Source organism: Stegodyphus dumicola, chromosome X1 (genome assembly GCF_044657685.1).
Source record: "Stegodyphus dumicola isolate Sdum_Otavi_A_Nest chromosome X1, ASM4465768v1".
Taxonomy (NCBI): domain Eukaryota; kingdom Metazoa; phylum Arthropoda; class Arachnida; order Araneae; family Eresidae; genus Stegodyphus; species Stegodyphus dumicola.
Window position 1 is genome coordinate 171785772 of NC_140780.1, and position 18665 is coordinate 171804436.

Genomic DNA, 18665 nt, shown 5'->3' on the forward strand with positions numbered 1-18665 from the left:
TAGACTTAAGATGTCATTTGCAGTGACTAAAATGTACAATACAGTATTAAATCATATATGCATTGAATTAATGCAAATAACGTATGCAACTATAATAATAATTTAGCATTAGGTAACATTACTCCACTTGTGGATCTTCAATTTCTCTTTGTATTTAAAGGAATACTGTAAATAACTTTTAGACATACTTCCCATATGAAGTGCCACTAATTATAATGGAACTGGTCCCAAGAAATTGAGAAGTCATGATATTTTAAGAAATATTACATTACTTGATATGCACTGTAGAATTTTAAATGCAACTATGTCCAGTACAACATGATGTATATGGCAACAATCCATTCTTATGATCACAGTTACTCTACTATAACTCAGTCATATTGCTGCCACTTTGGTAATACATGAATATTTATACCTGCTAATGAAACATATTTTTTCATGTTAGCTTCTCATTTTTTATTGGTATTAATACAAACATACAACATTTACACTGTTTTGCATCATGTAAAACAAAACTGATTGATGCTAATGAAAGGTGCAGAATTCACAAAGTAATACAGAAACATATTTTATGTCAGTTATCATGATCACTTGTTCTTCAAAGAATATTAAAATTGCTAATAACTTGCCTATGTGGATTATAGAAAATTTTCTGGAAAGATATGAATCTACTTATCTAGAAATATATAAGAGTAAAAGAAAGTAGCTATGGACAAGCAGTTAAAAATTGCTGTAGATCCCTTTCACTACTGCTACATAATCCCTTTGTTTTTTTACAAAACTTGGAAATGAAAATATATGGAATTTGACACAATAACACACCGAACAAATTCTAATTCAGAAGTCAAACAACAAAAATCAGCGTTTTATTTTTAAATTTTCACAAGACTAGTTTCAATGGTTTTACCAAACCACCATCCTCAGCTGCAAATGAAGGAGATAGGATATAATGATTAGATAAGAAAGCCTGGAGAAGAATAAGCAAGTGGCACTATCTGTTGATGAAACCAGAACTAAAACATAATTTCTTTAAAGGCCAAAGGCAAAGATGGATTGGAATTAGGAACGTTAACTAGAACAAAGATTTTTAAAAAATGTGAAATGCTTCTAGAAATCCAGTTCTAAAATGGAAGATGTTTTTGAATAATTTTGGCAGCAGAAAAATTGAAAGTGTGATTTTCAGACCAACAATGTTGGGCAACTGAAGACTTCTGCGTTTCCTTTTTTCTAACATATGCGTCATGTTTCTTGACATGGAATTTTAAGGCTCTCTTTGTTTGGCCAATGTAAATTAAACCACACTGACAAGGAATCCTATAAATACCCCAGGAATTCATATCCGTTGAGTATGGAACTCGGAATTTTATTGATGGGAGAATAAACAACCCAAAAGTAAAAAAAAAAAAAAAATGGTGTCAATCCTGACTCGGCAGGACTTTAGTCATTCCAAATATTTGATTATCAGTTTAAATCCAGTAAGATGGCATGCAGAAATTATAAAATAAAAAATATGAAATAATGAAGCATTTATGATGCACTAAAAAAACTCCATACTAATTTGTTTGCTTTTTAAAACCTTCACTATTGGAAGCGCCATTCTTCTGAGTTTAGAACCATGCTACAAATTTCGCCATTTTCTGTAAAATATTAGTTCTTTTACTGTTATATATTTTTAAATGTATTTGATTTTTTTTTTTTAGAAAAAGTGATATTTCGACGTTGGAAGACGTTCTTTGTTAGGTACATATTGTTTTAAATCACTTAAAATGTTTTGCTTTAATTTTAATTGAAAAATTGGCTATTTGTTTCATTTAATTCAAACAATAAACAATTTCTTTGTGCAGAAAAATACAATCAGATTATTTTAAGATTTGGAGTAAATTTAAATTTCAAATTATTTAATTTCAATAAATTACACTTAATACTATATAATAAATGAAGAGTATGATTCCTTTATGTATACTACAGCAAATAATGTTTTGGCCTATGGAAAAACATGATTATTTGTTATTTCTCAATGTTGTGCACTGTGTCGTTAATTATTCTAGTGCATTTTTTATTAGTTTTGTTATTAACATTTAATTTCCTGAATTCACTTGAATCTAAAAGGATACACTATACTATTACATATAATATGGAAAATAATGTTCTAGACTGTAATGGACAGCAAGCTATTAATAATCAAATTATATTTTAAACTTGAAATTGAAAACACATTACAAACTAATTAAACGGGCAACTGTAATTTCATAAGCATATTCTAAATTCAGTACTTTAAAGCAGCAGCTGTGAATAGCATTGATACAATAATGGTAATACATTATTTTCAGTATCTTGAATCTGCAATAATTTAGTATTCAGTAACATATTTATTTTACAAATGATTCATACACACTCCTGTCTAAAACCTTAAGATGAAGGTTGTTTGTAAAGACATCTGTAATATTAGATAAAATGGTTAATGGCAAAATCCATAACAACAAATTTTACCAATCTAGTGACATGCAAATTTTTGGGAGTTGTTATCTCAGGTATCAAGTGATATAATAAGGCAACTAGTATTAGGTAAACTGTACAAAATCTAAATGCAAATGAATACAGAAACTTCATTATGTCTCAGATACATAATTTCACTGATTTCTTGAAAAGAAAAGTCATTCAAAGGATTTTGTGTGGCCACAGCACGCCAGATTGCAATCAGTTATGGAATAGCGCATGCAGTTTTTATCTTTTTTTAATCAATGAAAAACGTTCCATGTGCAATGTAAAATGCCATAATAATACGGTGCATGAAGATAATGCATTCCTGCATTATGTCAATTCATATCATCACATGAATAACAACCCATGACAAGATGTTTGTGATATTAAGTTTTTTGCAAGTTCTTAGAATACTTCTGTTCAGGATATAATGCAAATTTTCAGTGATGTAATATTCACAAAAACTGAATATGCATAAATGAGAGTTGAATTAATATCCTCAGATTCTAGGATTTTCTAACTTGTTTAAAACTGTAGCATTAAAGACACAATATCAGAATAAAGAGAGGCAGATCAGGAAAAGTTTTGGTTCAAGAATGAAGAACTGTCATGGTAAAAAGATGCACTAAACAACATATACAAGAAAACAGACTATTACTAACAAATGAAAATTTCTTCAATGCATAATTTAAGGGTGAACTGTAATTTTAATAGTACAACTGCATTTGTGACAACCATAACACAGTACAAATAATTGATCCATATTATACAATAATTGATTGAAATTCTTGATCTTTGTATCTTGAAAATTTACAACAGTTGTAAAATTTATTTGTATGTAATTAGTTCATAGCATTTTTTTGGTAATATATACTAAACTAAAAATTGTGTAATATTCCTCGTTTGGCTTCAGTCATACAGAATGTTTCATAAATAAGTTAAAAATTTGCATCCTTATGTTTTGGACTACACTGCTCATAGACGTAAATATTTCAAAAAGGTAGTGTTTTTTTACGAAAACTTCTATGAAGTTACATTCTGTTTCTTCAGGTTACTCAACAGTTTAAAACAGGATAATGCCACAATAAATTAAATGGGAACTTCTATTCTTTAGAGTTCTTGAATAGGAATTTAAATGCATATGTTTGCGTTTTTCTTCAAAAAAGAGAACAAACATAGAAAAAAGCAGGAAGCAATTCACAATATTTTGGTGCATAAATAACAAAGCATAGAAACAATACAATTTTAAATAGCTCTAAAATAAAAATGTTCATAGTAGTACAAAATAAAATTGAAAAAATGCAATAACAAATAGGAGCAACAAAAGGATTTACCAATATGAGATCTGCCTTGAACTTGCTAAGGTGACAGAGTAAAACCAGTAGACTTTTACTCCCCTTACTCCAAGCCCGTTACAAGGAATGCCTTCATAAAGGTGGACACAAATGCAGGATTTCCGAGATCAAAAATTCTTATTCTTTTTTAAATGTGTGGGAAGTTATCAAAGAAAGGGATAAAAATTTTCTTTCACTCTTCTTTTCAAGGTCTAAAAATATACTTCTAATTCATAGACTGATACTGCATCATTTTTGTAAATGAAGTAGTTTCAAATTGCTCTTTAGAATGGACCCAGTCCGTTAATTCAGCATATTAACATAATACATATATCCAGAAGTAAATTACACCTTTTTAATGTATCAAGAATTGACAAATATAGATATCGTTCATTGAAAAAATTGTAAACAAATGGAATGAAGCACACTTCAAGACTGTACATACTCACCAAGCAAAAAGTGTGCGAAGATTTATGGCACAGCACAACATGGATATGTATATATAAATACACAAACTCAGTTATCATAATTATCAAAAAATATTTTTGGGTAATCAATAACGATTATGAATAATTACATTACAATAAAGACAAAATGGATCTCTTAAAAGACTACTTTAGCGACAGCTTACCGGTCATTATTTTTTCTCTATAATAATACAAAAAATATTTTCCCAAACAAATATTAACATTACTAACTTTGGTTTTCAATATATATACATATATAAAACAAACATAGTATATATTTATCCAGCGTACTATTATAAGTCCAGCATTTCTTAAAATGCTCAGCAAGGAACAAGAAAATTAAAAGTAAGATACTTGCTCAACGATTATGAGTCACACACATTACTTAGGTTACAAAGAACTTTCTTAAAATTATAAATGTCATTCACAGGCTGCCAGGCAACATTAATTATAACAATACAGAAAACTTTACACACATAAATAACAATAAATATTTCATATGGCACATTTGGTTTGCCAAATACGGAAAATTTTTTCGGAATTCAAAATGATTAAATTTTACAGTCTTTCATAACTGACAAAAAGTGGATGCAAAAATGATTCATTCATATAATGACATATAATTCATATAATATTCATATAATTCATATAATGACAGGTATTGATTAAATTATTCTTAATCAATACCTGACAGTAAAGTAATAATGGTACTCTAGTACAATAAGGGTCCCAGCAACAGCACTGAAATGCTTGCCAATTTTTTTTTATAATAATACAAAAAATATTATCCTAAACAAATATTAACATTACTAACTTGGGTTTTCAATATATATACATATATAAAACAAACATAGTATATATTTATCCAGCGTACTATTATAAGTCCAGAATTTCTTAAAATGCTCAGCAAGGAACAAGAAAATTAAAAGTAAGATACTTGCTCAATGATTATGAGTCACACACATTACTTAGGTTACAAAGAACTTTCTTAAAATTATAAATGTCATTCACAGGCTGCCAGGCAACATTAATTATAACAATACAGAAAACTTTACACACATAAATAACAATAAATATTTCATATGGCACATTTGGTTTGCCAAATACGGAAAATTTTTTCGGAATTCAAAATGATTAAATTTTACAGTCTTTCATCACTGACAAAAAGTGGATGCAAAAATGATTCATTCATATAATGACATATAATTCATATAATGACAGGTATTGATTAAATTATTCTTAATCAATACCTGACAGTAAAGTAATAATGGTACTCTAGTACAATAAGGGTCCCAGCAACAGCACTGAAATGCTTGCCAAATTTTTTTTTATAATACAAAAAATATTATCCTAAACATATATTAACATTACTAACTTTGGTTTTCAATATATATGTATAAAAACATAGTAGATAATTATTTCTTAAAATGTCCAGCAAAGAACACAAAAATAAACTATGACAGGTAAGGTACTTGTTCGATGAATACGAGTCACACACATTACTTTGGTTACAAAGAACTTTGTTAAAATTATAAATGTCATTCACAGGCTGCCAGGCAACATTACTTATAACAATGTAGAAAACTTTACACACATATATAATGAATACGTATTTTATATGGCACATTTTCTGCCAATATGCAAAATTTCTTTGGATTTTGTGATGATTAAATTTTACAATCTCATCACTGATGAAAAGTGGATGCAAAAATGACTCATTCATACCATGATAAAATTTTATAAAACAATTACACTTAACCAATACCTGACAGCCAGTGAAGTAATAATGGTACTCTAGTACAATAAGGGTCCCAGCAATAGCAATGATGTGCTTGCCAGTCAAATTTTTTGTTTATAATACAAAAAATATTTTCCTAAACAAATATTAAAATTACTACCTTTGGTTTTCAATACATATATATATGTATGTATGGATGCCTGTGTTTGTGTGTTTATAAAACAAACACAGTACATAATTATTTTTAAAAAGTCCAGCGAAGGACAACAAATTAACCTATGAAAGTAAGGTACTTGTACAATGAATATGAAAGTCACAAACATTACTAAGGTTACAAAGAACTTTCTTAAAATTATAAATGCCATTCATAGGCTGCCAGGCAGCATTACTTATAACAATATAGAAAACGTTACACACATAAATAATGAATAAGTATTTCACATGGCACAGTTCTATTGCACATTTTTTTGCCAAATACGCAAAATTTCTTTGGATTTCAAAATGACTAAATTTCACAATCTTTCATCACTGACCAAAAGTGGATACAAAAATGACACATTCATACAATCACAAAATTTTATAAAACATTTTAGTTATACTTAGTCATTACCCGACAGTTAGTAAAGTAAAAATGATACTCTAGTACGACGAGGGTCCCTCGACCTTTGGGGACCAAGACCATAATGTCAGATGTTGGCCTTTGATGTATCTGGTCCAGAATCAGTTGAAGGAACATTACTTGTTCCACTAGGTCTTTCAAATATGTAGTCTTCTAAATCATTTTGGTATGGGGAAACAGTGTGTGTTTTACTCAACACATTATGAAAATCAATAGAAAACTGTCAAAGGGAAAAAATATATATGTAAATACTGAATTAGATTTCTCATAAATTTAATATCTATGTCATAACAATACTAAATAAAATGGCCTAAAGAACATACTGTTTTAAGTCTTAAGAATAAAGACATAAGCAGTGGGTTTGTACAGATCTTAACTCTCTCAGTGGCACAGGATTTTAGATCCATCATGAAAACCAGTATTTAAACAGCACTCATTAATTTAGTTTGTATAATTACTTATTTTAGTCTGTATTTTCATAAACTTACATTCATTAAGATGATATTTACATTATTTAAGAAAGCAAAATATCTTAAATTATAAGCTAATATTTGCAAAGTAGCAAAACTTCTGATGACTGGATAAACCCGGTCATAACGCTCAGAGAGTTAAATAACTAGGCTGGGTAAAATGACAACTTGAAATTATATTTAACTTGAGATGAATACAGGTAATAAAATCAGGCTAGGCTTCTTAACATTGAGGACATATGACAGAGCACTCAAATTACTCACAAATAAAGTCTAAAACAGCAGTAATTGGGAAAACTCAGCAGATTTTACTATACAGATGCACTAAATTCAGCAGTAAGATATTATTCACTAACTATACATATAAAAGCAAAGCTGATTCATGTACATGAGCTATGACATATAAAATCCATTTCCTGCAGTAATGACAAATGTGTTTGTGCAGGCTCATCTTCCCCGCAGGTCCTTGGTATCTGCATATTTTGCCTAATAGTAAATGCAGCCCTACATGCTGATTCACCACTAACTAATAAATGATGTACCTTTTATCTTGATGACAATAAAACCTTTATGATGTACCTTTTATCTTGATGATGATAAAACCTTTATGATGTACCTTTTATCTTGATGATGATAAAACCTTTATGATGTACCTTTTGTACTAATAAATGATCCATGGTCATTTGTACAGCTGGGTTCTATATTTATTCAATCCAGAACTGAAGTGAAAGCAAATATCTGAGTGAATCTAATAAAATTCAGCCACAATGAAGGAAAATACCTAAATGCTGTTACTGTCAAGGATGAAACACAACTGCTTCATTATCATCTTGCTGGAAAACCAGCATGCATTAGGTCTGGTGCAATCTTTTCCACTTCTACAATTTTACCAACCATATGGCTGGATTGTACAGGCTCTAGTTTAGGCTTAACCAGCAATTTTTGGTTAGTGGATTTATTTAATTATGGTAAAACCTGCTAGAAATACTCACAAAAAGAGGGAGGGCATATTTAAATGGAAATTAATTCATACTATACAAGAGTAAAATCATAAAAACTCATGCAGCCAGCCTGTAAAAGTACGGAATAATATCTAGTATAGACTTTGCACTGTTTCATGGCTAGCAACTAACAGGCCTTTGTACTTCAAAAAATTACATAAGCTGTTATGAATTGTTGGAATATGATTTAGCAGCATAAAATACTACAAAACTCACAGCCAATGTTGAATACTTTTCATCTTATGCAAACTCCAGGCACACATGCATAAAAAACATGTACCATCCTTTTGAAATAAAACTCAAGTACAGTCTGTGTATTTCATAGTATGTCAACTACATTATTTAACTGACTATATTTTATAATTACTTTAAAAATCTGCAGGTAGGCAATGCCAGCAGAGGCTATTTTGAAACAAAATGTTTTTAAAGTTTGAAACACAGCCCGAATAAATTTCCTGGTTTCGGAAAAAACTGAATAGATAATAAATAATACAAAAAGATTTAACAGAATATGATTGAGGTATGTAAGGTGTAACAGAATATAACTGAGGTATGAAAGTGTTTTCAGCCTCGACTCTTGTTAACTGTCATTTTGCATACAGGAGTGCTCAAGAACATTTCCAGTCTCTGATTTATATGTTTTGCAATGACTAGATATTGCTGCATTTTATTTTAATATCACAGATGTTGTACTCCTACTTAATATGCTACTAAATTTGATCAGTTTTTTCCTAGGAGTGCTCAAGAACATTTCCAATCTCTGATTTATATGTTTTGCAATGACTAGATATTGCTGCATTTTATTTTAATATCATAGATGTTGTACTCCTACTGTCACCATCAAGATAGATAAGGCCTGCGCGCTGAGTTACTACGTCACTGCTAGGGGACCGGTCTTCGTGCAGTTTAGCTTCCTTGCTAAACACCCGTTTTTCTAAACCAATTCTATGAAATTGGTATCTCATACTATAAAATCAGTCTAAAACAAAATTACAAGCGGCAATATAATATTTTACAAAGCTTATACGAATATGAAATATTTTCATTTTCTTTTGTTGGTATTTATTTTCAAAACAAAATTATTTGAGAATGGTGTGGTGCTTTTAAAAGCAAATCATTTCTTTGAAGAAAAATTGGTTTTAAAATTCAGGTAGCTAAAATTTTTACTTTGATTTTTCTGCACTGTCTTTGTGTCTCTTGTTGATTCTCATCACCGCATCAAATTTTTTTGTTTCACCCACTACTTTAACAAAATGTTTGCCAGTGGGAACACATGCTATCTCTCATTCTATAGTTATTGTATATTTTTTATATCTATCATATTAATGTAGCAGGATTATAAAACATCAAACGAATGCAAGAGACTACTTAATATTTAGACTAACATTTAAATGCCTTATATCAGTCAGAAAATTTTTCTGAATGTAATAAATTACTAAATAGTCTAGTCTTAAAATTATTTCTTACTTACATATTGTATGTTAATCTGTATTACAGTTAATGTTTTCCTTTTAATGCTACATAATTATTCGACAGAATCTGCAGTTAAATTGAGATAATGTTTATTACATAGCTCTGAAGACTATCAATATTAAAATTCCAAATAAGACAGGACAAAAAGTTTTTTAAATAAAGTTATACACAATTTTTTTTGAAAATATTTTAAAAATATACGAAATACTTAAAAAACTTTTAGAAACTGAAATTTCTTGCAAATATTTACATCATACCTATTTAACTATAAGCGTTACCTCTGTTCTGAAAATATTTTTTCTATTAATATCCACGTGAAAAGAAAATATAAATCCTAACATCATGTTCAAAACTTTTCTGTATAATGTAAGCAATTTTTTTAACTTAACTTACATAGCTTTTGGTGGTGCCATGTACTCAAATTAAAGATTGTAATTTAAAAGATAATTAAAAAATTGTTTTTAAAATTGCATTGAATTGAAATACAATGAAAACAAATATGTCTACATATGAATTCAATTTCTACTGCTTCTTCAATAACTGTACATTTTTAAAATTTCATTTTGCAGTTTCGCAATTTACTTACCTTAATATGAATCTTACATACATTACTTTAGAAACTTTTCTATCATTCTCAGAAAGATTTATATTGCATAACAAATTTTAAACAAACTGATTGCATAATAATAACACATATAAAAGTGAACAGAAGCTATATTAGCTAAACATATGCATTTAAGTTTCATCATGATAAAATGATATTTAATGATTTGCAAAAAACATTGATATTTAAATTAAAGAACACAGTACTCTGCCAAGAATCAAATTTACTCTGCATTTGATATCCTACATATTATGTAATGAAATAAGTGTTATGCTTTTAACCCCTTAGGACAGTTATTTCATATAAAATTAGTTTCCAATTAAAATAAATAATCATAAATTTTGCTGACAATTTTTATATTACTAGTGTTAGTAATTATTACAAGGGATGATGCTTCAGATGTCAAAAGTAAACATAAATTCAATTCTTAAAACATAATGAATAAAAAATTACAACTTATAAAAGCCAACAAAAAGTTTGCTGAGGGTCCCTTAACCGTGACGTCACAAGCCAGTTTCGTTTCAGAGCGCAGGCCTTATCTATCTCGATGGTGATGACTCGTACTCAATATGCTACTAAATTTGATCAGTTTTTTCCTCTACCATTCATGTATTTATTAAAAATAGAAGACATCAAGAACAGAAGAGTCAATTTTAGTAACCCATAAGTGAAATATCAAAGTAACTGATTTAATTCTAAAGCCTCTTCCAGATAACGTTAATGCAGTTCCAATTCACACATATGAATTGAACTGCAATAGTTATCATGAAATAATGGATTTTGAAAGTGTGGGCAAACAGTAAATTTTACATTTCTTTCTTAACCCTCTGGCTGATCATCCCGCGATTTCCACGGGCAACTCAAATGTAGCAAAATTTGCTTATCTCGCGATTTATGTTTTTCTTCCTTTATTGAGGAGCGCATCCATTTTCCCCCCGTTTAATCATTGAAATAAATTATATACAGTATAAGGCGTTTAGGTTACGCTTTGGTCAACAGATATCAGTTGTCCACTAAATTGCAGCATTTGAAGGCACGTGGTATTAGCGCTCAAACTTCCCTTTTTGCCGCTTTATCCTTACAGAAATGGCTGCTAGAAAACGTTCAGCGATTATCTTAATTATTTAATTAAATTATTGAATTATTAATTTGATTGATTATTAATTAGATTTATTGAATCTGGTGCAAAAACTGTGAAGTTGAACCTTGCCTTGAACCTGTTTTGAACTCTATCATACTAAACTGCATTTCTAAGGTATTTTTCCCTCAGCGCTTTATATTTTCTTAAATTTTATACATTTTACTTTTTTATATTATGCAATAAATAGAAATTAACTGTAATTCAACTGAAATTTATTTTTAAAAAGATCTTTTTTTAGTGATAACATCTGAAATTGGTTTTTCTAGCAACTTAGTTTCTCATGATAAAAATCTATATAAAAAATATTTTGTAGAAAGAAAACGTGCATTTTTCAATTCTCCAATATATATAGATTTAAAATATGTATTAGGAAGAAAAAAAAAAAAAAAAAAAAAAAAAAGCACAATTTTGGAAGCGATTTCGGTCCACAAATTGAGCAGTCAGAGGGTTAATACTTTTCAAACAACTTCAATGAAGAAAACCCTAAAAAAATATTGATGAAGAAATAAATATATACTCAAAGAAGAGTTAAATTAATAACATAACTAGATTAAAAATTATTCAATAATTGATCACTAGAGTTCAAGTTCAGCACCTCATAAGCAGTTATGATTAGGAAATTATTTATACCTAGTAAGAGTGTAACTAAAAATCAGTTTTCTTTAAATACTGTGCAAGATAGCTGATTGCACATTTATTTTTGACATTTTGAATACTCTTGAGAAATTTTAGTGATAAGAACATTTTTATGACTATATATTTAATTGACAAGTCATGATTTAGACATTAATCAGTTTCTTTCAGAAATACACAACTACTTAAGAAATATTAAAGAGCAATGTACCTTTACTTTAAAACAACTTTAGAAAAATGAAATATTATTAAAACTATTATTACTGATTTTCCTTCTCAAGTAATAATTAGAATTAAAAATTTAATTTACAGGCACATGAAAAATCTAATTTTTAAATTAAAAAAATTGCTAGTCTCTAAAAATGATATTCATGCGCAGGAAGTTTATTTATATACCTAAAAATAACAACACAATAATTGCTTGTTACAATGAAAAAAAGGAAAATATGAAGAAAAATTTTATGTGAAAATTATTAGTGAATTAGAAAAATACCTTAGTAGCACAATAGAGACATGTTGTCACTACTTTCGAAATAACATTCATTAAGTTTTTGGTCTCTTGAATAACATTATCAACCTGGAGGAGTAAATAAATAAATGAAATCAAGTTGTCACATATTAAAAGCGAAAACATTTTTAAAGAAATTCACATAAGTATAAAAAAAAGGGTCTCAGTTGGATATTTAACTTTTCAAATTAATCATTATTTCAGCTTAATAAGTAAGCACTGAAAAAATTTTTAAATCCAGTCTAGTTTGACTTATTTGATTGCAACAAAGTACTAATCTGCCTAAGGGAAGGGATGACCTCATAGAGGACATTTTAAGGGAAACTGACTTGCATCTAAGCTATGCATGAGTACAACCATAGAAATGTTAATTTAAAAGTCAAACAACAAACATCAGTGTTATATTTGCAAATTTTCACAGGACTAGCTTTGATGGTTTTACTGAACCATCATCCTCAGCTGCCAAAGAGCAAATGAACCAGCTAAGATAAGAATGGCTGGACAGGAGTTATGCTGCTGGCACCATTTATTGAAGACACAAGAAAACTAAAACATAATTTCCTTAAAGGCTGACGGTAAAGATGGATTAGAATTAAGGTTGTTAACTGTAACAGACATTTCTGAATGCTGCTTTGGTGCCAGGTCGGGTGAATAGGCTGGGGGAGGGTCAAGCAGTTCAAACCGTAATTCATGGATTTTCGCCATTACAATCACTGAGGTGTGAGAAGGAGCATTGTTTTGGTGAAACAAATTTCTTTTTGCAAACGTGGCCATTTTTCTGCAATTTCTGCCTTCAGCTTGTAAAAGAATGTTGCATAGTATGCTCTAGTAATGGTTTTTCCCTTTTCAAGATAATTTATTAAGACAATCCCCCAGCTGTCACAAAAAACTGTTGCCATCACTTTCCCAGCGGAAGAAACAGTTTTTGCCATTTTTGGGAGTTGATTCTCTCTTTGCAGTCCATTGTTTTGACTGTGCTTTTGTTTCTGGGCTATAATGATGAAGTCAGATTTCATTAACGATTAACAGTTGAAAATACTCCTACTTATTGCACCTGAATTGTACCAACAGTATTGTGCAAATGTTCATATGGACACCTTTTTGGTCCAAAGTGAGCAAACCCGACACCCAACATGCAGCCAGCTTGCACATATCTAAATCTTGGTTCAATATGTGGCAAACATGTTCTTTGGACATGGTCATAACCTCTGCTAGCTCTTTAACCTTGATTTAAAGGTCACCCAGCACTATTTGGTGGATTTTAGCGATGTTTTCGTCAGTAGTTGCAGTTTTTGGCCGTCACGAACATTCATCATCATCCAAGCTGGTACAGCCACTTTTCACATCAACTCAAAGTTATTGTCAAACAAAAAAATTCAAATTCAAAATAGCTGAAATTTTGACTGGTAGTTATCAAGTGATGCTTAACAAGTTTCCCCTCCACTTCAGTTGATTTGGGCTGCCATCTACATATTCAGGTCAGAAACGTTTCAGACAGTTCTCACAGAATACCTCAAATGACACACTGATTTTCACTATGATGTTTTTGAAAGCTGTTAAATAATCAGTGGTTTAATTTCATAAATTTTGTAGCCTCCTTTGCACAGATGTAATTGAATCAACAGTTCTTACCATGTACCTTTCTTACTGTGTCAGGAAGTAACAAGTTAACATTGGGCTAGCCAGTTTGAGGCCACAATGATGCCATTTGCTGAAAACTCGAACATTTTACACTACAAAGTTCGAGATCTGGACGTTCAGTATCCCGAATGATCTAAAATCTGGACCTCAAAGCCACAAATATTTTTTTTGCATGCTTATTTGATTTTTTACTCTCATAATAAAACATGTGCAGAGTCCCGATTCTTAATTTCACTTGGGCACTACATAAAATACCTCGCTATTGAAGAAACAATCACTTTAGCATAAATTTATGAAATTTAATAATTTGGCTTCATAGCTGTGTATCTGCTTGGCATACATCTCAAACCAAAACATTCCATATATAAACATCGTTGATTTTATACCTACTGGTATTTTATATCTCTGACACCAACCTGGTGAACCATTATTTATTATATTTTGTTTTCAACCATTATTTATTATATTTTGTTTTAGTAATTTTATCAACACATGATAACTTGAGTAATGACTACCACAGTGACATCTAAAATTTTTTTTAACATTAGTAATTGAATAACAAAGAGTATGGCAACCTTTTATCTTGATATTACGCTTGGTGATGATTACAGATTTAAGAAAATGAGCCAAGAAATGTTGACGAGGAAACATTTAACAAAAATTTCTTTTCATATGCTAAAAATAGATTTTGTTAATGAAGCTCATGGGCAAAAAGATTACATTTAGTGTTATTTGAGTTAAGAATAACTGATATATTATTCACATAAACCCAGAACCAGTGTTAAGAGCCCGTATGGCTGCACTGGGCAGCAGAATTTAGGGAACAACAACAAACTCATATAACTGCTCCTGCTACTGAAAGCAAATGTGGCATTCTGTAATGATTGCTGCCAGGAAGTGGGCTTGAATCCATGCCTTCTAGATAATCCATTATCTCACTCCTTATTAAGAATTTAGGGAAGACAAAACTTTTGAAATTTGAAGTAGCAATGAGTGGCAAAATTAAGAGATGACGGAATTTTTAAAATTTAGGGAAAGCATTTGGATCCAAAGTTTAGGGCGGCAAAATTTTAGAATTTAGGCACTTTGTAGCAGAATTTAGGACCCACAGAGACTGCATCCGGCAAAATCTAGCACCAGCCTTTGATAAGCCTTAAGCATGTGCAAGAAATAGATGTATGTATAATAAATAACTAAACTAATACAATTCTGGCTTAATTCAGTACGTGATTTAACATGTACTTAATTCAGCAAGACAAAATTTAGCTGAACAACTTGTCTTTCATCGCCAATCTCATGATACATAACCAATAATGTACAGCGGACACTATTATGCTAGGCTAAATATTATACTTTACTGATTTTAAGGAATTTCAGTCCATATAGCAGATTGCTCTGTTCCTTAATCTTCTAATTTGATCCAGCTTATTATTTTTTGCAGATTGTTATTATTACAGCAATTTTATGAAAATTAAAGCTTGAACTTTGGTTTATGTCGAAAAGAGTTTCTAATTCTGAAACTGCAACAGTACCTACAAAGCGAAAGCATGTTTTGATGTCCATTAAACAAAAAGTGGAACTGCTGCAAAATATGGGTAAAGGCATATCCATCTCAAAATTATGCGAGGAGTATGGCATTGGAAAGTCAACTGTATATGACATAAGAAAAATTAACTTTTTGAATTTTTTGTGGATCCAGACACCCCACTTGCAATGAATAACATAAAAATTGTTTGTTATGGTAAAAGTGATGACTTAATGGGTCAAACAGTGTCCAGTGAGGGCATGCCACTGACGGGTCCAATGCTGATAGTTCAAGCCAAAATATTTCATGAAGAAATTAACTTCAAAACTGAGTATACATATTCGACAGGTTGATTAAACAAATTTAAAAATTGACATGGCATAAGGAAATTAAAAAATTCCAGGTGAAAAAGCTTGAGCTGATACTGAAGCTGCTGAACTATTTGCAGATGAATTCTTTGAGCTCATTATTAGTGAAAAATTATCTCCAGAAGAAAGTTACAGCACTGATGAAATTGGTCTTTTCTGGCAATATGTACTGTGAAATAGCATGCCAATCTCTACAAAAAAGGCTCCAACTGGTGTCAAAGATTCCAAAGGAAGATTAACAATTTTAGCATGCACAGATACTGCAGGAATGCACAAGTGCAAACATTTTGTAATTGTAAAAAATACATGACCATTTAAAGGAATAATAATTTTCACCACTATATATCGTGCAAATAAAAGAGCATGGATGTCACAAGTGTTAATGAATTACTGGTTTGAAAATCATTTTATACCTGGTTTGGTTTGCTTTATTTAACTATGGCAAAGCACACTAGGACTATTTGCCTAAGGGGAGGAATGCCTTCGTGGAGGACTTTCTAAGGGGAACTGCCTCATATACATGTTACACATTGAGAAAACCACATTTTATACCTGAGGCTCGGCATAATTTGGCTGGTTTACCTGATGATGCAAAAGTTGTCCTGATTGTAGACAACTGCTTGACTCATACTTCACTTAAGGTTTTAGTGAAAGATAATGTATCTGCATTATTCTTTCCTCCAAATTGTATGTCTGTCATCAGCTTATGGATATAGGAATAGTGCACTCACTGAAATGCAAACATAAAGTAGCATTTTTAAAATCCATGTTAAATTTCTCGAGACTACTCAAGAATGCTTGAAATAGTTTTGCATAAAATCTGCTGTAAGGAGGATTGCAAGATTGTGGGAGGATATCCAAATACTTTAAAAATAATAATGTGTCTCCAGATACTTTAAAAAATGCTTGGCATAACTTATGGCCAGCCACCATACTTCGTGTTGAGGATGATGAAGATGATAGCTGCAAATTTGAAGGTTTTCAGATATCGCAAACCAAAGGTTAAATCTTCCAATTAATGGATTTTGTAAAAAAATGTGGAAAAGCAGTAATAAATGAAGATGATATAACACAGGTTTTTCACAGCGATAATGCCCCAATCATCAGTCAATTAACGGACGGCGAAATCTGTGGTATGTTTCTAGATCCAGAAAATACTTCTACCGATAGTGAAGAAAGTGACAGAGAGGTTATTTAAAACGAAAAATTTCGATTGACGCATTAGTCAGAATTCTCGACACAGCAATTACAGGACTTGAATAGTGGAACTTTGTAACTGAACAAGAAATTATGTCTGTTTATAGAATTAAAAAAAAAGTATTAGCACAAAAAAAAAAAAAAAAAAAAAAAAAAGGGCAACTTAAACAACTAACATTGAAGGAAATGTTTAATAAAGTAAACAAATAAATGTTACTTTTTTTTTGTAAATTTTGATACCCTTGTAACTAAACAAGAAATTATGCCTTTTTATAGAATTAAAGAGAAAGTATTAGCATAAAAAAAACCAAGCAACTTAAACAACTTACATTGAAGGAAATGTTTAATAAACAAATAAGTATTACTTTTTTTTGTAAATTTTGATACCCTTTAGAGCATAAATGCTTCATTATTTTATAAATCACGATTTCATATTTTTATTTTTATAATTTCTGCATGCCATCTTACTAGATTAAAATTGATGATCTAATATCTGGAAAAATCCCAAATCCGGAATCGCCGAACTCCTGACGAGTCCAGATCTCGGACTTTGTAATGCACTTATTATTTAAATGTCTTAGCTTCATGCACAAAAATAATAAAGTTATAAATAATTAAAAAAAGGAAACATTCTCTAATTTTTATATTTAATAATAATAATAATAAAAAAACCGTAAAATATATTGGTACTAAATATTCTAGAAGAAAAAGCATTACCTGAATTATTCAAAAAACAGATTACTGTATGTTAAAGTATATTAGTGGACAAAACAGAAATTCAAAGAGGTGTGATATTTTTAAAACTAGATACTTATATGGAGAATATGGATAGATGCAAGAAAGGCATAAAGCACACTGACCTTTGTAAATTTTTGGAAAAGTACATTCTGATACACAATTCCCTTTGGTAGCTGTACTGCTTTCATAATGAACCAGAATGGATTATTTATCTGCAACAATGTATATGAGGGTCATCTGCTTGATAGAATCTGCATTTGTGGGAGACCTTTCTCAAGAAAACACATTCTCATTTGCATTACATACGGAAGAAAACCAAAAAGCCCTATGCAGGCAGTCTGTTTAATCACTAGACCATGGTAGTAAGAATAAAAGGACACATCATCCCCGCAGGATGCCTGATGGAGTGCTCCTGAGTTTTGTTAGCCAGAGGGGGTGTGTTTTGTTTACATTCAGAGCATGTAACCTTGACAGCTGTTTGGTAATAATACTTCCCCATAAAGATTGTGATCTGATAACAATGATGTTAATGTTTAAATGTGAAATGGATAGTTGTTATTTACTATACTATCAGACAGCTATTAAACAGGGTCAACTTGCTAAGATGGGTGCTGAATATTTTGCCAAAATCTATTTACTAGAAAATTTGAACTTGATAATGAATGTATCAAAAAACCTGTTTTAAGTCAGAATGTTGAAACCTGATGACTAAATGTAAATATAAAAT

General features: G+C 30.3%; 1 protein-coding gene across 1 annotated transcript in view; it reads right to left on the bottom strand.

Moving 5' to 3' along the window:
• Positions 1 to 431: 431 nt before the first annotated feature.
• Positions 432 to 18665, bottom strand: part of LOC118192042 (alpha-catulin-like) — a 146284-nt gene continuing 128050 nt past the window's right edge. The window contains exons 16-17 of the mRNA XM_085807804.1: positions 12455 to 12538; positions 432 to 6859 (exon numbers count right to left, since the gene is read on the bottom strand). Coding sequence (XP_085663930.1) covers positions 6707 to 6859; positions 12455 to 12538 — 237 coding nt within the window. The 3' untranslated portion in view covers positions 432 to 6706. The remainder of the gene's footprint in view (positions 6860 to 12454; positions 12539 to 18665) is intronic.